The 21049-nt window shown below is 30.7% G+C and overlaps 1 protein-coding gene across 10 annotated transcripts in view; it reads right to left on the reverse strand.

Annotated features, from left to right (window-relative positions):
- The window catches only part of unc-104 (kinesin family member unc-104), a 51276-nt gene that overhangs the window by 17300 nt on the left and 12927 nt on the right, over nt 1–21049 (reverse strand). For all 10 annotated transcript variants that reach the window (XR_013006511.1, XR_013006584.1, XM_076409948.1 and 7 more), the window contains exons 2-5: nt 7491–7609; nt 6343–6425; nt 5972–6278; nt 791–986 (exon numbers count right to left, since the gene is read on the reverse strand). Coding sequence is in view for 8 of the 10 variants with exons in the window: in XM_076409948.1 (XP_076266063.1) it covers nt 791–986; nt 5972–6278; nt 6343–6425; nt 7491–7590 (686 nt within the window). In the remaining 2 variants the exon portion in view is untranslated. The remainder of the gene's footprint in view (nt 1–790; nt 987–5971; nt 6279–6342; nt 6426–7490; nt 7610–21049) is intronic.

A 21049-nucleotide genomic window follows, 5' to 3' on the forward strand; every position in this document is an offset into this window, starting at 1 on the left:
ATAATTTCTTTAATATCTCACACATTGTTTCATTCCATTTCAATATCCACGAGCCTTTATTGAAAAAGAAAATATATTATCCAAAGTAGCAGTGAACTCACGTCATCAAGATATATAGTCCGTTCAATAAAACAGTGAACGCACCTCATCTAAATTTATGACGTCAAAATGTCGCAATGTTGCCACACAAACTTTGAGTTTTAGCTCAATATGGCTTTGATATATAACAAAACTCTAATCTGAATAATGTAACATTCTTGAAAATTGTAACTGTTAATCCCTAAAGTTATCAATGTAGTCAACAAATATCATAAATAAATAAAAAGTACATCTAATGCATCTATTATCCTGTTTCTGTTCGAAGTAACTGATAGACGCAATCTGTTTCCGACTCTGACCGGTATTTTCGATCAGAGTAATGATAAACAAGGATTTGAAATTTATTAAAACAAGTAAAGAACCAAATTCGTATTAATACATTTTCCTTTTCATTTTATTCCAGTTAAAAAGATGCTGTCGTTGCTGAAACGTTCGAACATGCAACCGAATCAGCTTGCAAAAGTCATTCGGTTGTCACATGTGTGCACAATTCTCTAATCTACAAACTATAGTCAAGGCTAGAATAAACTAAAATGCGTAAAATGTCAAAGTTAAATGTGGCAACTTTGCGACGTTTTGACGTCATAAATTGAGATGGCGTGAGTTCATTGTTACTTTGGATAGACTATACATTATCAACCATCCAATATATTTTGCATCAATAAATCGGATAAATGAGGAATTATTTTACCTTTGTTGTGTGAAGAATATTGTAAAAACTGCATGTGATCTAGAACTAGTTTCATTCATATTTGTAGCAGCTACAGTTCTAGCTTTATTTCCTTCATCGATTAAATCGTGAATATCTTGGTAACTGGTTACAGCTAATTTACTTAAATCTTCTACGTAAGGACCCAATAATGGATGTTCACGAACTTTTAAATTTCCTAAAAAACGAAAATTCATTATAAATTTATTCAATAAAAATTACTATTAACAATATGTTTAAAATATTTTCAATGTTTTAAAGTGTTGTTGCCAATCAGATCAGTTATTGAAAAGTGAATATTTATTTAAATAAAATCAAAATTTTAATAAAAAAATAGTTTTATTATTTTTTCTACGTAAACCTTATATATGCTATATATAGTATTAGACAGCCCAAAATACCTTACATATAGTATTAGAGACATGCCCGAACATTTTGTTTGTGGCTTTTTGTTTGGACGGAATAAATTTCGACAATAAAGCAAATGCTATAAGATGATCGTAATAACTTTTAATTAGTGTTTTTCTTTAAAAGATCAGATAAAAAATATCTTAAAATCCCCTATTGTAGCGCCACATGTTGGGACACGTTGTGAATCTAAACTATTCTCGAATCTACATAAACACACAAAAAAAATAAGTTAAGTAACATACAGATAGGCAGAAGAATTATCTTTATCTTATGTAATTTAACTTCTCCTAAACGGTTAGAATGATTTTGATGACATGTTTCACCTGTGTTTATGTGGATTTGAGAATGGTTTGTAATAACAATTATATCCAATAGCGCGCGACTACAATATATTAAGTTTAATCAAGTGAAGCTTCGTTCTTTTTAATTTTTTTTTATTAATCTCTTAGAACGTCAATAATCTGCCCGTGGGAAATAAGTATTAGTATATGATTTCCATTATAAAATATAACCATTCTGACATGTAGAATATCATTTCAGTAAGTGATCTGCTGTACAACTTATAATCTAAATCTTATTCTAGATACTATTATAACTTATTTTAAAGTCTATCCTAACTTATTCTAAAGACTATTCTAACTTATTCTAGAGATTATTAAATATCACTCTATGTGTCTATTAATCAGTTCGTCTGGTAGTTTGCGTTTGAGCCTACGCACTTAGTCTTTCAGATATCGGGATATCGCGCTGAACCAGTTTGTTGGATGTGTAATATGGGACATCGACGATGACTCGTAACACTATTCTGGAACCTTTGGAGGATATCTAAGTTAGATTTGCTAGTAGTACCCCACAGTTCAATACCATAGGGCCAAATGGGCCTAAGTATTGACTTATACAGCAAAACCTTGTTATCTAATGATAATTTAGATTTACGCCCTATCAGTCAATATATTTGATTTAAGTGTTAGTCAAGAGAGAAACCACGTTGTTATTGTATATAGATTAATTCATCAGTTCGTTTATATGGAGTCTTCAACTGTTTAGATAGGTGTATTAAATAAAGCTGTTTGTTAAAAGTAATCTCAGAATATCAATTAATCACCGTAAAATTTCAACATCGATCAAAATGCATTCCCAGATATTTAACGTTGTCTGTTTGAGGAAGTTCATGATTATTCAATTTTACTGAGGGACATGTTCTTCTACAAAGGGTGAATGTCATATGGATACATTTTGTCTCATTTGTTTTGATACGCCACGTTTTCAACCATAATTCGACTTTGTTAAGATAAAGTTGGATGTTTTTTGTGCCCGATATTGGATCCTCGTGTGATGATAAAACCGCTATATCACTGTATACAATAGATACAATAATGAGCCAAGAACACTGCCCTGTGGAACACCCGAATATATTGGGTGTAGGTCAGTGTATTCGTTGCCCTGTTTGACAATAAAATGCCTGTCTGTGAGGTATGATTTTAGCAGTTGAAAGTGCGTATAGGGCAAAAGTTTTTTCAATTTAACATGCAGTCCAGTGTGCCACACTTGTCGAAAGCATGAGAAATATCGAGATATGCAGCGAGCAATATTTTTTATCGTTTAAGTTTTTGTTAATTTGATTGACTAATCTATGTAATTGTTCTGTTCCGTGTTTATTACGGAAGCCAAATTGATGGTCTGGAATAATATTTCTCTCCTCTGCGATTATTTTGAGTCTCTTAATGTATAGTTTTTTGAAAAGTTTAGAGATCACAGGTAACATGCTTACAGGACGATAAGATGAGACGTCTTCTGATTTTTATCCAGGTTTAAGAATCATAATGATTTAAGCCACTTTCCAAGTCTTAGCATGGCATTAAATATGAATGTAATTAATTTGATGCACTTTCCTGAGAGCTCTTTTAAGATTCCTCCAGTAATTAGGTCAAAACTAGGAGCTTTTTTAACATTGATTTCTTTAAGTATAGTTTGTTTTACTTCCTTAACAGTAATTTTCTCATGTGGATATCCATTTGAAACGGAGTCTTAAGAAAGTCAATTATGTTATTTTCTTCTGTTACCGATATCTTAGACGGTATTGTCAATTTTAATGGGTGGATTATGTTGTTGAGGTTTTTCAATCCTTTTTGTTACTTTCGAGAGAGAATATTCAGTTGCATCAGTTGGCGTTAAGTTTTCTAAATAGTTTTGAATACCTTGATTTTGTTCCTTATTTATTAGCTCTTTCAGCTCTTTTGTGGCCTTGTTGAATTTTCTTTTGTTTTCTTCTGTTCTGATTTGTTGTCAGGTTTTTCGCAGTTTTCTTTTTTCAGCAATTTTTTGTTTAATTGTAGATGAAATATAATTAAACTTTTGATATGTCGCGCTATTAGGTATTGCGTACCATGCTGCTTCTTGTATAGTTTTTGTAATATTATTTGCTGCTATGTCTGTTTTGAGGGGTATTAAACTGTTTAATTTCTCTCTAAATAACAGCTAGTTAGTTTTGGAGTTATGCAAAGAAGGTGGTTTTGTTTTGTTGAGAATATTTGAGTTCACTGTTATAATAACTGGTGAGTGATGATAGATTGAAGCATAATTCAGCTTTGCACGTTTTAGTGTCAATATTTTTTGTAACACAAATGTCTATGGTATCGGGAATTTTATTTCTATCTGACGGCCAATATGTTGGCTCACCAGTAGAGATATGCTAAAGTTATGTGCCTTCGTTGTTTTGACCAATTCTCTGCCTTTTGCTGTTATTAACCTAGAACCCCTAGATTACATGTTTTGCATTATAGTCTCCTCCGGCAATGAATATATTACCTAGCGTATTAAAGAAACCGTAGTATTGTTCTGCATTGTTGTTGTGTTTATGTGGACAATAGTTAGCATTCATTGTTAATGGCCCATGCACTTCTTCAATGGTTACACTGGTGGCTTGTAAATATTCCTCGCTGAATTTATCTGTTTCACAGTGTTGTTGTATGTTTTCACGGATAATTATAGATGGTCCTCCATGTGCTTTATCATCTGGGTGTTTTGTGTGATACAGCTTGTATTGCGGAATCCGTAAATAATTTCTATCCGTGAAATGTGTTTTCGGATACCATCATGATATCATGATTTTGTTCATATAAGAATATTTTAAGCTCCTTGGCATATTGATAGAGTCCATTAGTTTTCCAGACGGCTATTTTGTATTTGTTGTAATGGCTATCAGTCATTAGGTTAGCTTGGTAACGACGTCGGTGAGTAAATTCATCATTGTACTCATTTGCTCCATAAGTTTACCCACCATTTCCTCTAATTTACTAATAGTACCTACAGGTTCAGTGGTGATTGGCGTTGTCTGCGTATTAGGTTGGATCTGACTGTTGGACACGGCGTGTGCGTATGATATATGAGGATGTTGTATTGGTGCTTTAGGCGAGTTAAATGGTATGAGTTGTTTTGGTGGCTATAAGTTTCTTTTTTCTCTCAGTGCTGGATAAAATTTTTGTTGCAACGCGTTATGTACTAGGCATCTTCTATAATTTGCATGATGGTCACCGTTACAGTTCATGCATTTTACTTTATCGTCACGTTTTTTACGCGTGCAATCATTCGTCGGATGCTCTCCTGCGCATTTCACACTCTATACAACTTGCAACAGTATGTTTTGGTATGCCCATATGCTTGGCATCTAGCGTATTGTGGCATGATTCTTTTTGTATATGGTGGTTTACATTTAATGATATTGTGGTCTAAATGACGAATTTAAATGTTTTTTAGGACTTTGGTCGAAAAGTATGGTATTGCGTATTTCTATTGTCCAGTTCTCTTATTAACACTTTGAAGTGTTCGGGGTCAAACATTTGAATCTTCATTGTTTCAGATCCGATTATTTTTATTGTGTAATTATTACATATTGTCTTGAGCAAGTCATGCAGATGTTTAACAACACCTACCACATACCTTATGTATATTACTACTGGGGGTAGTCTGGGAATTGATTTGGGTTGGTTATCTTTGTTTTTCTTCTGTCTCTTCTATTAGGGCACTTAATAATGATATAATGATTGAGACTAGGTTTTCACTTTTTATGACCGGCACTTTTATGACGCCAATAGTAACTCAGACGTTTTTTTTTTACAACAGAGCGTTCTGAAAGGTACGTCTGCACTCCGCGGTGGTTTGAACAGAACTATATCAAATATGCGGAAGCAAATCTAACTTGTTTTTATCTGAACAGCTTGAAAATGCAAGCTTCGTTCTGAAGACTACATATATTTGCCTGATGCTATTATCAGCAACGTAGATGGAACAACTGATATTGATAACATCGGTATCGCATACATTCCATCATAATATACTGGCGTCATACGTAAAAATATATTCAAGACGTCATGATTGTTGTGCATGAATACGCTCGACCTGATCTCGATCATCACATTGACATGTAATCCAAACTATGATGAAATTAAATTGTTGTTTTTGCTAGGTCAAAAACAATGCATCACTATGATATCACTGCATGTATGTTAAAACAAAAATCTTTGACAAACTTGATTACACATCATATCATATGAAAAATGACGTTTGCACAGGACAACGTCTGTCGAGTCTGTTAGTTGTAGTATGTGTTAGTAAGATAGTTATTATTACTTATATAGTACATATTTGACAGTGCTATTAATTCTACTATAATTATGAACTAGAAAAATGTATTAACTTAGTGACTTAAACAAAATAAAGTAAACACTTAAAAATACAAAAAACTCAACTAACCTTTGTTCTTTGGGTTAAGTAGGTCTCGTACACGCTCGCAGTATATCTCCATATAACTCACTTCGACTGAGTATTTAATATCTGGTTGGCTATTATCTCGTATTTTCTTAAACAGTTCTTTGCAAATCTGAGGGATGATGCCTTCTTGGCCTTCCTCTTGTTTGCCCATCATAGTGTATGATTTTCCGGCACCAGTTTGACCATAAGCAAAAATACAAACATTATAGCCATCAAACGAGTGCTGAAGCATTTCCTCGCCGATGTCTCGATAGACAACCAGCTGCGAAGAGAAATCTGGATCATGGGGCTGGAAAAAAAAGTTCAATGTATATTGGTGAAGTGAAGTGAATAACCAGTACAGAAACACTTACATCATGGGACCAATAGGAATAGTCAAAATTGAAACTTTTTATAGAATCCTTTGTGTTCGGTTCTGCTTTAGGGTTTGCGATAGCTGCAAAAATATTTACTGTTGTATTTATTTATTGTGTAACTTAATATTACAAATTCAATTTATTAATATTATCATAATAATTTAACGCCTTAAGTCAATCCTCAATCTCCAAGAAAAACTATGTCATCAAATAAGTATGCCAAATATTCAATCAAAATTAAATAAAAAATGTGAAAACTGGTGTATTTTGACAAACTAAATATGGATATCTGAGATTTTCTACCCTCCGATTTGACAAATCGAGGAAAGTCATTTATTTTTATAAGACAAAACACTTTAGATCACACATGGTTTAATATAAGAATAAATAAATTACTATTCTACGAATTATTAATTAATTCAGAAATGAATGGATCTAGAAATCGATTGACCAGCGTCTTATCTTCGAATAAGTTAATTTTAACTAAATATTTTCATATTATTCGCATATATTCATTTTACATTTGGGAAATACATACTGATGCGTTAATTGCGTACTCGCCTTACTTGTCTATTAATGCAAGTACAACAGAATAGTAGTAATAAATTAATTTTTAAATTAAGATTGTACTAAGCATATCTAATGTAAGATGTAATAATAAAAAAAATATTCATTTTACATGGTGATAGTAAAACTTGAACACAAAAAAGGTCGATAGGGAAATTTACTAAGGGCATTTTAGTTATTTAATCATGAATAAATGTACCATATTATATCGACAAGGACAATTATTTTCTTATTTATTAATAAGAATAAAACAATCGATAGAAAAGTTATCATGAAACCTCGACATAGTAATAATTTCGATGAGTATTACTAAATATGCTTGAAGTCTTAATTAAATAGTACTATTAAAAATATACTTTTGGTCTATGAAGAGATACATAATACATTGTGCAAAACGCAAAATAGACCTTGTAAAAGGGATAAAACAGATATCACTGAAAGTATAACAGATTTCGTTGAATTAACCTCATAGAAAGTTTAAAATGAAACTTGAATGTACCGTCCGTATATAAAAATAATTAAACAATAGAACAAATAATTTCATTTCATAACTTATGTAGAGAATCTACTTTACTTACTGGTGGTATTTCCAATCATTTTGATGATGCATTTGCATTCTTTGGATTTTTCCCTGGTATTGAATGGCCTCACACGAACTGCAACTTTTACTGAGGACATGATTCTGGTTTTGGAGCCGCTGAAACAAATTAACATTTATTTAAAAAACCAAAATTATTAATTATAATCATGTTGCGGAAGCAACATAAATAGTAGAACAACATAAAAGAATAAAGTAAGCGGAAGATTTATGGCCATAAAGTTTTGCATTGCAAGCCCATTGGTGAAGTCAGCAAGGTGTTACAAAAAAAACATCAATAATAAGTAACAACGCAAACTCATCCTTTTGTATGACAACTTATGTTGCAAAAGTTGTGAAGGATACATTGTTGCAGTTTTAATAGGAAGTTAAGTCGCACCTAATGTATCTCTGATCTGAGTGGATACGAACTGTTACGGATGTTACAGCATAAATTAAATCAATTGCAACTAATTATTATATAATATGTTAATTATTATGTTATCAATTGTAATAATAACTAATGTTAACTGGTTAAGGTGGGATCCAGCGAAGGTTCATATGAAATGTAGTCTATTTCATAGGGAAGGGAAGTGAACAAGATGTCCTATATAATTAGCTCGTTATGTGCATGTGCATTTCAATAATATAAGTGTATTTAATAATAATCATAAATAGTTGTGAAAATTTGAAGAAGTTGATAAAAAATAGCAAATCAATAGTTTTTTAAAATTATTAATACGGGAAATTAAACAAAATATATTGAAGATGAGACTAAAAATTGAGATTATGAATATATATTAATCCAATAAGTATCTGATAGTATACTAAAATATGAATAAAAATGATCATATATTCTAGACACGACAACACCAACACCAAGAAAATGACCAGAATAGGGTAATTTTAAAACTCATAAAGAATGTAAAATTTAACTAGTTATCTAACACTGTTAGGGTATGGTAAATTTGTATGTATCAATGTTAGTGTTATTGTTCCTGTAATTGTCATGTGATTCATGTCAATCGGTCAAATCGATGCTGTTACTTCGATATTGAAATAAATATACCATATTCCACATAAAATTTGATTTGTTTCTTTTGTTTTCATTAATACCATACAATATCTAAGCTAAAAGCTACTTATTTCTATTATTTTAAGTTATTTAGTAACAAAGAAAAGTATATTAGGTATATAAGTGTAAGTAACATAATAAGTGTCTATTGATACAAGTTTGATTTTATTGAACATTTCCAAGTTTCAATTCTATTAATTGTTCTAAAATATTGATAGCTGTAATAGCATTGTAAGAGAAACGATATTATTTTTAAACGATTTTTAACGAAATACAGGCATGTAAGAAATAAGAAGGTCATATAAAACCAAACTAATACTACATCTTGTTCACTACCCTGTAGTTAGTACGCAATTAACTATAAAAATAAACCAAAAGTACAATTTGAGGTGTCAACATTGCGATGTTTTGACGTCATAAATTTTTATGACATGTGTTGTCTGTTTGATTGGATAGACTATATCAATATTTCACTATGAGATATATTGATTTCAACTTGATTGTTAAACTATAAAACTGTTAAAAATTGGGTTCAAAACAATTTCGATGCTATTAATATTTACTAATATTTACGCGTTTTTATAATAGAGTAAATAGAGATTTAACTTTATACGTAACTTTGAAGAATTGTTTCGTGGCGTTCTCTAACTAAATGCGGCGTTGGAATAACATTTCGGTCGCTTTATTAATTAAGGCCCACGAAGATATTAAATTGGTTTAGGTTCATTTTAGTTCTTGTTATCTAGTCATTTTTCATTTGTTTCGATTAGTGGTACGGACGTTCCCTGTATTGGAAGTATTTTTTTCTGTGTGCATAACATAGAAAGGTCTAGTTTTAGCATTTTTGTATGTTTTTGTATCGAAATTATAATAAATATTAAGTGATAATGTATCATCAACCTAATATTGTGTATTTATTGGATATATTGTACAATTTATTGAAAAACAACTTCGATGCACCATTTAGCCACGAATCTGAAATGTATTAAAAAATTGGCTTAAGAAAGTTTCTTGTGATGCAAAAATAATTTTGGGAATAGATTACCTCAAAACTGGTAATATAATATACTAATATTAATTTAGTAACATTTAGGCTAACATCGTGAAAAAAAACCGGTTTACAGATCAGCTATATTTCCGTTTCACTCCCACTCCCGCAAACTTATTGAATAACCTAGTATATCGCATGTTCATAACTATGTTAGGCCTTATATGAGCATTAATAATTCTCTCATCTAAAACTTCACATAAAAATAAACTTTCTGTACATAACATTTTTACGTTTCTAAATAATAAATTAAAGGTATAAAGAGATAGGTCCATAATTTTTAACAGTTCCAAAAAACGCTACAGCAGACTATTATTTGAAATATTGATCAGACTCACGTACCTCTACACTGTTAAAGTATTTGCAGTTTGTCACCATTAAATTTTCATGAGAAGTAGTCTGTCTTTAGAGTTTTAAGAGAACGGCATGGAAAGAAGTAAATATATTAAATTTCATCAAATGTAACATCTTCATTTAATAACATTTAATATTCATTATGTGAGGGCTGTTCAGTATACTTTAAGTTTGAAGACAGCTGGCACTAGTAAGTGAGTTAATTATGTACTCTTATCTAATTGAAGATTTTGTACAAAAATAGAACGTAATATAGTATTTTAGTGCTTTTAATTATACTTATAAGATGTAGCGTTTTATAAAATATAGCCTAAGAAAATTGCACCCTCCAAAAACGTTTCTAAACTAAACAGTTTTTTAAAAAGCATTCATTAGGTAAAGAATGTTTAACCACATACTCTAATCAGCGTTAAATTTAGGGTATGATTGTGCAGATAGAGAAAATCAGCTTTTTAAAAGCATTCATTAGGTAAAGAATGTTTAAGCACATACTCTGATCAGCATTACATTTAGGGTATGATTGTTCAGATAGAGAAAATAACGGTACTACTTATATTGACCATACGGGACAAGTGAAATATTTTTGAATTATATTAAAATATGTTTTATTATTACAATCTTTACTCAATTATTATTTATTTGCTGAAAACAATATTGGTAATTGTTAAAATGCGTGTATATACTTTATAATTAAATAAAATAGCTATCTTTTTTTATACATTTCTTATTAGGTGATTGCATGTATTTTGATCAGCGATATCTATTGGTAAAAATGCGTGTCAAAAAGTGTCAATGTAAACTGTTAAACAACTTAACATAACTGTTAAATTCGATATTTTTGACATTGTTATGCATAAAATAACGACGTTAATCATGAAATGCTCAACACTTCATTTTCAACAGTTTATTAATTCGAAAAAATCTGCTGTCTAAGCCTAGTAGACACTTTCAGACCCTTGTGGTGAAACTTTTTTGTCAAATCCTATTTGTCGGTTTCAATGATTTGAAAGTAGTGATTTTGATATCAATGACAAAGAAAACCTAGAGGACCAAACATATTCCAAGGAAGTGAAGTGGAATACTTGTTGGACGAAAAGTTAGCTCAAACTTTCAGAGAGCTTAGCGCTTAACAAATCTACCGTTTCTAGCTGTTTATATGCGATAAGAATGATCCAAAAAAGGAATAATGGCTACCACACGAATTAACTGCAAATGGCGAAAAAATCGTTGTTTCATTGTTTGCAAAGGCAAAAAGACGAGTTTTCTGTGGGGCATTGTGGAAGTGCAGTTGGTGGTGGTAGATAACTGTGATGAAACGTGGATCTACTACGCTGGTCCCAAACGCAAAAGTCATAAGTTACTCCAGGAGTGCTATCCATGTTGATAGTGAAGCGGAATATTCATGGCGATAAAGTATTATTGTGCATATTGTGGGATTAGCAGGATCGAGTGTATTACGAGCTGCTAAAATCGAATGAAACTGTTACTGATATGTCTACCGATAACACCTCAACAAATTGAATGATGTATTGTTGCAAAAATAACGAGTAAAAGACGCAAAGTCATCTCCTTGCATGACAACGTTTCGGTACACGTAGCAAGAGTTGTGAAAGATACTGATACTACTGATTATCTCTTTTTCAGATCGATGCAGCATGGTTTAGTTGGCATACGGATAAGGAATTGCGATAAGGAATTGATGATTGGATCGCTACCAAACCCAACATTCTTCATTCGATACGGTCTCGTCATGTTAGCAGAAAAATGGGAAAAAGTTGTAGAAAATGCCTTTCTCGATCCCTTTTGGAGTGAAAAAATAATAAGGCTACACGGAACAACTTTAGGACATTAGGTCCTTTAATTATAACTTATATTAATAATTATCTTGAAAATAAAATTACCATTTTATCTAAATGCTTTAGGTGTATTTTTCAATAGATCAGTACTTCGCAGTTAAACAAAGCAGTAATATGTAATATATCACACAGTAGTTAATTCATATCAATGTCTGTTAGAGAACTGTAATAGTCTTCAAGCGAGTAGTATTTTGATCCCATCTATTTCGCACTTTATGTAGTATTCCCAAATTAAATATATTTACATTACATTATTAGATACATTTAGTACTATCTTAATTACAAATGTATTATTAATTTTCTTTCGTACTTGGCTCAGATATATTGTTGGGCTAGGATAAATACATCAATATGCGTTTATTTATTATTTTAACTTATGTTTAAAATATGCCAATACATTCCATGGCATAAATCATTAAGAGCATATACGGCTAGAAATATTTAGGAAAAAGCTAGGCTAGAAAAAAATTGTATAAAAGCAAATTAAGCCTCACATTTTCAATCTTAATTTTATAGATTATAAATAATATTTTGAAATAAGAGATTGTAAAACATATCAAGTATCATTAAAATAAGAAATACTATAGCTATTAATTCATTTGTAATCTAAAATTAGAAAACGAATGAAATGCATATTTTTTTTAATAGGACATCTATTTTTAGGAGGTTCTCCTGTGTATTTGGTGGGAATGAAGGGGTGTTTTGTTAATAAATCTTAGAAATTTATCAGATATTGACTGCAGAATGCTAAAGCCACACATTGAGTTAAGAAACCATCAATTAAGGTAAGGTTACTAATCAAGGTAGCAGGCAAATTATATTGCTATATGACAATGCTTTAACTTCACATTACACGCGTTCTTAGGATTGGATTTCGGCAAAATTTCAGGATTGACACGCAATATACCAATAATACTATTTTTTATTAATTACATCTTACATTAGATATGCTTAGTACAGTCTTAATTTACAAATTAATTTACTACTACTCTTCTGTTGTACTTGCATTAATATGTAAGCAAAGCGAGTACAGGATTAACACATCAGTATGTATTTCCCAAATTAAAATAAAACGAATCTACTTAAGCTAAAGTTAAAAATACACTTATACACGAAACAAATTCGTATAGTTTAGTTCGCTTCATTATTTCTTCTTCGCTTCAGTATTTTTCAGTCTCTATCTCTATCTTGTTGACCGCTACTTAGAATTTTTCTATAGCCTTATATAGAGATACATGTTTTGCCATTATAAATGTGTTCCAAGTACTGTTTCTTTTTTTGATGAGATATCAGCAATATAGAGCAGATATAAGTGTGGTCCCAAGATACTACTGTGTGGAACTCCAGTTGAAATAGGTTTAGGTATTGAATAATACTAAATGGAAAACTATTATTTTATGTAAAAAAAATGTCAAAATCATCGAATTTACACAGTTAGGTTAGGTTTATTATTAAGGTTAGGTTAGGTTATTTAACAGTTGTTTACATTGATACTTTGCATTGTCGCTAACAGATATCGCTGATTAAAATAACAATAGCACCTAATAACAAAACGAACTCGCTTAAAGCACTCCTAGCTGTAGGCCACTAGAATTTAGGAGCATCGCTGTTTTGAAAAGCTCTTTTTAATTGTACATTACTGAAATTTAAAAATTGTGAAATACCTCTTATGGTGAGTACAAACATTAACAAAGCATTAACGGCTCTCCGTTCGCGGTTTTTTCTGGTGATCGAAATGAACTCGTGGAGCGTTCAGTTCTTCGGTCCCCAACAAGTATTTCATGGTTTTCATTGTTTGATACAGAACCAGAGGAGAGGCATGTATTCTTTTGTTTAACAATAACCAGACTTTTCACAATGATAAACAAAATAAAGTATCTTGTGAATCACTTTTCGACGCTACGTGTAGTGATCTTTTCTTGAAAAACAACGTTTATTGCTAAAATAATATGTACGGTCTGAGCGTTTTTTACATAATATTGAATTATTGTAAGTATGACCATTAACATAATAAACAATGTTATGATAACGAAGAAAATACCAATAAGATTGGTTAAACTTTGGTCAGAAGCTATATTTATCCTCAAGGGAAAAGGCTGTATATGCATATGTGGAAATTTCACTACAATGTAGACATAATAAAACCATAAGTTAAAAATATTACCTCTGTTTGGTGGCACAAAACAGAGAAATAAAACTTCTAACAAGCACATTGTTGATTGATAACTATTGTATAAAGAATAACGTAGGTAAGTGACCCTTTTCCAAATTACTGTATTTAGTAGCTTTTACTGTATATTTTAGGTAGAAAAGAAGAAAGAAGCTAAACACCCACTTGTTGAGTACAGTGTGTTAATTTGTGGTTATTTTTTGAATGTTCACGTATTTAATACATTTTGAAATGTTTGCATTTTTATAAACTGCAAGTAACTAAAATTGGTAGTAATATAGGTAGAAAATATTAAGTATGTAAGTAATATAGGTATAATATATAAGTAGTATATAATATAGGTAATAGTATATAAGTATTGGTAGTTGTATTGTTTCAACCTATTTTCGATTGCTGTTTTTGATTGCTGATTGTGTATTTGCAGAACTTTCATATATATTCCAAACAATAACATATTGAAAAATAATGTTCCAACAACCTCTGCTAAATTAAATTATTTATGTTATTAATAATTATTTTATATGAGATTATTACTGAATATATTTTCTCTCACCAATTGTGAAATAGTTTTTCCATATTATTTGAGAAGCTTTGAGAAAATTATTTTTATAAATGTAATTTCCCTTTAATTTTAATTTATAATTTTTAATCAGTCCTTTAATTCAAAGAAAAGTAAGAAAAAACATTACTGATATTTTTATGACATTCTTTATTCTTATGATACGTTTAATTTTGTGGATAATTGCCATTTGTAAAATAGAAATATAAATATTTCAGATTTCATAACAAGATCCTGTAAGGAAAATATAAATATTTAAATTTTTCATGTTTTTTATAACGTTTTATGTAATTATATGTATTATTAATCATTAATAGGTATTAAACACATATTATCATTCAAAAAATCTTTGCAGGGATAAATAAATTACAAGGAAAAAATAGAGTTATTTTCTCGAAACCAAAACACCCACTTTTTCCACTCTCGTTCAATTCGTCTGATTCGCGGCTTCTGGGACAAGATCACAAAATATTGAAAATTTAGAAGGGCGCATGCGATACTGTGTTTTAGTTTCTTAATTTGACGCTAGATGGCTCGAGGTATAAATTTGGTAGCAAAGCAAATGGCTTTTAGCAATAAATAATGAAAAACTGATGGGAATCTCTTCTGAGGTCTTAAATGAGCAAAAGGGTTTGTAATATATATTTTACACAGGATAATTACAAACCAAAATGTAGAAGAGCATTGCTTAACAGGGATATGGTTTCCAGTTGTTATTTAAATTGTAAGTCTTTTATAATGTTAATTATATGTAACTGATTTGTAAAAAATAACAAGCCTCCATTTTAGCTGTGGCATAGAAGAAGGAAAACATTGATCTAAATATGTTAGGAAATGTCAATTGAACAGTGAAGTTATTAAAGCCTGGCAGTATGATAGATGTAATTTGACAAAGCCAGAAACTTTTTTACTTTGTTGATAAATGATATATTGACTGTTCTATTTAATTCCCAGATTATACACAAAACTTAACAAGCAGTCTGTCCAATATTTTAAATCACCAAATGCCTGTATTTTTCAAAACGTTTAACTGTTTTGAGCATTCTGAACGAGACATAATTAGAAAGATAATAGTTAGGTGTTGTTTGTTTTAGTGGATGAGAAAAGTGAACAGAATAGCAAAAGGCAACATTTTTTAATGTAATATCTAAATATAACACAGCTTATATGGATAATGTACAATTGTATAATTACAATAAATATTTGGCAAAGGAAGTATTTAAAAAAACATTCCAAAATCAATAGTCTTGAGATATATATTGTACTGTACTCTATATTTGGCAGATTATCTTTAAGATAAAATATTCCATATTCTATAGTTTATTAAATTTTGTATATTTAAAAGTATAATTTTTATGTTAAATCTGTTATATTACATTTTAATGTATTGTTAATACAATATATTGTCATTAAACATAGAAAATTCCAAGAATTTTCTTTTTGATGTAATTGTAATGTAAATTTTACGTATATTTAAATAAAATTTATTTTTAAGCTTAATTTCCAGCTAGTCATATTGTCAGTCGCACTTTTTTTTTCACTGGTGGAAAATGAACGCTAAACTTGTTCACAGGTAATATATGGGAGATATACTTCTAATTCCTCTGTGCTTTGTGGACAAGATTCTGTCGGTCGCCAAGCGCTAACATGCGGCAAGTAAAAGAACTAAGCAAAGTTTAAGCGCAATACAGTTTTTAACCAATTTTGAAACCTGTTCGGCTTAAACTGTTCGCTGAATTCGGTTCTGCTCATACGTACTTTAAATTTCCTGTGTATACTCGCCCCGAATGCCAAGGTCTATACCCACCATTAGCTTATTCTACTAAAAATGCATCGCACTTTTAGGTCAGTTATTAAAGTTGTCGCAATATCAAGATCGCGTATCAATATCAATAATATCGGACATCGAAGGCATACTAAAGTTATTTAAAAAAAAGTGTATCAAAGGGTTTTTTTTAATAAATTATTATTTAAGAAATAAATTATTATTTTAAATAAATTCCCATTTTAAAAAGTGAAATGTCATTTAAAATAATTTTACAGTAAACTAATTATGATGAAGCAATATTTATTTATGAACTGGATAAGTATGATGGATCAAGTCAATATTTGTTAGGCATTGTTGTCAAATACAACATTTTGGAACTGCCTTTTGTCCTTGTCGTTTAACCTTAACCTAAATTAGTAAATATTTGTTTCGCTTAATTTATCACGTGTAAATTGGATCAATAATTCAAATAATTAAGTCAAGTTTAATGAAAATCGATTTAACGCCTACCCGCAAATGACTAAAAATTTAAATTGCTATTTTATATAGATTCAATGAATAATACATTAAATAACATAACACAATTCAGTTTTGTGTGGGTAGACTTATATATATATATATATATATATATATATATATATATCTTAATGATTGCAATTGATCTTAATGAATTCGTTAAGTCTACCCACAGGCAGGCCATCACTAGCAAATACATAAATTTAAGGGACAAACTAAAAATATCCATATCCTAGTATAGGTCGGATGCGTACTGTTACGTACCTTTTATCTGCCGTTATCCATGTCTTTATTTAGTTTTCCACACAAAACTGAATTTTCGATATAATTACTTTTTCTGTTGAAGAGTGAACAAACAACCCCGTTGAATAAAAGAACTGCCTAATTAAAAATATGCACTTGCATATCTACTTCACTGTTACTAATAATAGCTACGATATTTGAAAAACCGTTAAAAAGATTTTATAGAAGAAATTATAAAGAGAAAAAATCGAATGTCTGTTAACCAATTTGGTTTTATGAACAAACATTTAACAACTGACTAGGTGTATAGAATCACAAATTCCATTGAAAACCCCTATTAAACCCAAGCCTTCGACAACGATTAAGTAAGTGGAATGTAACACTACTAAAAATGTTACCAAAGCACTGAATTCCTAATCTCTTACATCTAGGCCAGAATGTTTGATGTCAAAAAGAGGAAGCTTATTCTACAATAAAATATGTTAAATCAGGTCTAGAGGATATTTTAGAACTGATATGGATCTATGGACGTCCTAATAGTTATTGTAAATAAAGCCAAATATTATATAAATGATTACTTATATTGATACTTGATTATTTGCAAAGACACATGAGAGAGACTTCACGATTATGTTAACACCGATGTGAGACCGATGAGAGAAATTTCACGATTATGTTAACACCGATGTTGCAAAGAATACACAAATAAGTGTAATCGACAGAAAAAAATTAAAACATTATTGTTATGAAATAACAACCGAAGGGTTCCTAGTTATTAAGTATATTAGTTTAAGTGTCATATACACGGAACTTATACTTTACGTTTTGGGGATTGGTGCTCGGTAAAATAAAATCGGTGGTAGAAAAAATTAAAGAAAATGCACAGAGAATAAAGAAAGTGAGACGGCAATGCGGTTAGGCAATCTATGGTTGTACGTTTTGAATGGCCAGTAAATGAATGGTCAAAAGTACCCTTCAATGATATTCGAGGTCAACGACTCGGGGCTGTCAGATCTTAGTTTTCGTTGGTTCGCGGTTGCTCCTGACATCAAGCACATGTAGTATAATATCTTTAAGCTGAAAAAAGTTGTGTCAAAAGCTCAAAGGAGGTAAATTTTGCTACGAAAACTAGAAGTGTAGTGGAACGGCGAACTACCCTACTTGCCCAATTTATCATAAATTGCTCCTTCCGACTACCAAATGTTCTATTCGAACATGGCATGACCAAGAGGTACTTCACTTATTACGAAAATATTAAAAGTTGAGTTGTATAAACTATAAATATTTTAATTCGATTTTATCATTTTACTTTATTTTTATACTTTTTTGTTTCATTTAATTAGTTTTAGTTTTTTAAGTCTTGTTTCCGAACACCTACCGATTGCCCAGTGACCAATTTAGAGACCATTCCATAAGACATTCGGTCTTACCCAAGCTAGTTATTAGAGTTACTACATATCTGTCTATGGACACTCCTAATAAGAAACAATCACAAACATTCAATCAATTTACCACTATGCTCCGGTAGGATTCGAACCCGTGATTATAGTTAAAATTATATTGAAATACATGTACTTTAAGATTAAAAGTTACATGATGAATGTCTCGAACGATGGAGGGAGTTTTTCATATAACTCTAGAATCATGCCCCATAAGGTTAGCAACTCCACCAGCAATTGACATTCCAAAAACTTTTATTAATGATGACGAGCCAACAATGGACAAATTGCGAACAGCAATAAGATCATTAAAGTGTGATAAGATCGGTGAGTCGACCAAGTTAGGACAGAAATTATTAAAGTCGATGGGATAACATAATATTTCAATGGCTTTATGCGCTGCTTACGTAATTTTGGTCATTGAGGAGAGTACCACAAGCGTGGAAGAAAGCGATAATTGTCCCTATACTGAAAAACGGCAACTGTAAACAGTGTAAGAACTACCGAGGTATAAGTTTCCTTATATTGTCGAGAAGGTGATACAAGGTCTATGAAGATCATACAAATGAAGCTTCAGAGAGCTCGCGAGGAGATAACACAATTGTCGCTTTTATTGATTTTTGTTCTACTTTCGACTGTATACACTGGCCCTCACTTTGGACAAATTTGGAAGCTAAATATATGTCTCCAAAAAGTTATTCAAACATGTAACAACGGTTTCATTAGGTATGTTCAAGTTCAATCAAGTCCATTTGAGATCCGAGTCGACCTTCGCCGAGGAGATGTTTGTCCATTGATTTTAGACATTGTAGTGGATGCAATATTGCGTAAAGTTAAAAACAGATATGGCGTTCAATATGATATTACAAATTCTTTGACCGATCTCATGTGCGCTAATGATAGCGCTATATGTGCTGATACAGATGTTAAGGCTTATAATATATTTCTTTAAATATTTCTTACTTCAGAGCCGTGACTGAGAATTAATGAAGAAAAGACCAAAGTATTGATAATTGACAGATCGATTGATAATGTAAATTTCAACGAGATCCATTTGGAGCAAAAGCAGCAATTTAATTATTAGGTATTGGTAATATAGAAGAGAAGAAAATGGTAAGTCAGGTGCTCAGCTCAAAAGCTCAGCTCAAGCTTTTTTAGCATGCGTGTAGAAGAGAGGAAATTTTACAAACAAGACTAAATTCCTCCTCTTTCTCTTGCCAATAGTTCTGTATGTCTTCGAGATATGAATACTGTTACATTCTAACATCTGTAAACTTGAGGTCTTTAAGGTCTAAGATGCGACAATCAGTGCATAATTAAAAGGCAAATTCAGAGACGCTGATTGTAATGGTTTGAACATGTCTATTGAATGAAAGATAAGGCAATCAGCTCTGAAAAAAGGCGGATTAAGATCATAAAAAGCGATCTGAAAACTAGAAGATTAACATTGTCTAAAGCGAAACCCGCAACTGTGTCGAGATTAGTGAAGAATGTTTATAGTCATGCAATACTAATATCAGCATATTAGTTGAGCACACATAATATAGGAGATCTTAATTGGGCGCACGTGAAACAGCATTTTATTTTTTTTGGCGTTAGGCGGCTTTAAGTATAAATACAAAATTAACGTAAATAATTTTAAGAAATAATACTGAGAACTTAAATAGGCTGACAATAAAGCGAAATAGAAGACCATTGCTTAACAAAGACAGAGTTCGCCGGCTTGGTTGACCAGGTGGTGGCTTAATGTTGGGGATCGTGGTTAGGAGCCCATGTTACACTATGAATCCAGTCCAGATAAACCCTAGTTAGTAAAAAGGATACTCTAAAATATATGAGTATAATTGATTTGAAATGCATAACATATATTTATTCGCCGATCATTTTGCATTACTAATTGGAAAAGAAAATATGAAATCAAGTACAAATAAATTGTGTGGAGCATCCTGAACAAGATATTGTATTTAGGAATAATTAAGTGTGGTTTTGGTGGATTAGGGAGATTAATATATTTGCAAAAAGCAAAACATCAACTTATATAAATAATGTTGAATTACATATTCATAATAAATATGTATCAAAAGAAAATATTAGAAAATAAATTGTCTTAAACATAACATATATTCTATATTGGCGAGTTGTATTTATAATAACGAAAAATTCATTATATTTGTTGAAAACAGAAATTATAAGATTTGATAGTTTTTGTAGGACCATTCTGTATTTGAAAGTATTTAAGAAATATTAAAAAAAATTTCATTCATGTTCAATGAAACGGAACCTAGTAAATGCTAATAACTTTAAATGCTAATAGTATTGCAATGAAAATTTTTCATATTTCTGATATATCAAAATTGTAAAAATATAGTGCATTTTTTCATGTATTTTATAAATATTTACTTAAAATGTAGATTTTTTTTGTATTTTTATTTTCTCTTATTATTAGTGTTATATTTTAAACTCCCCAGTGTTCATATTGGCGACATTCGTGTCCTTATAGCGCAAAAATAAAGCTAAACTTTTTCACGATTA

Source organism: Rhynchophorus ferrugineus, unplaced genomic scaffold (assembly GCF_030347505.1).
Source record: "Rhynchophorus ferrugineus isolate W39M unplaced genomic scaffold, kcgeb_rfMv2 rfM1, whole genome shotgun sequence".
Lineage (NCBI taxonomy): Eukaryota > Metazoa > Arthropoda > Insecta > Coleoptera > Curculionidae > Rhynchophorus > Rhynchophorus ferrugineus.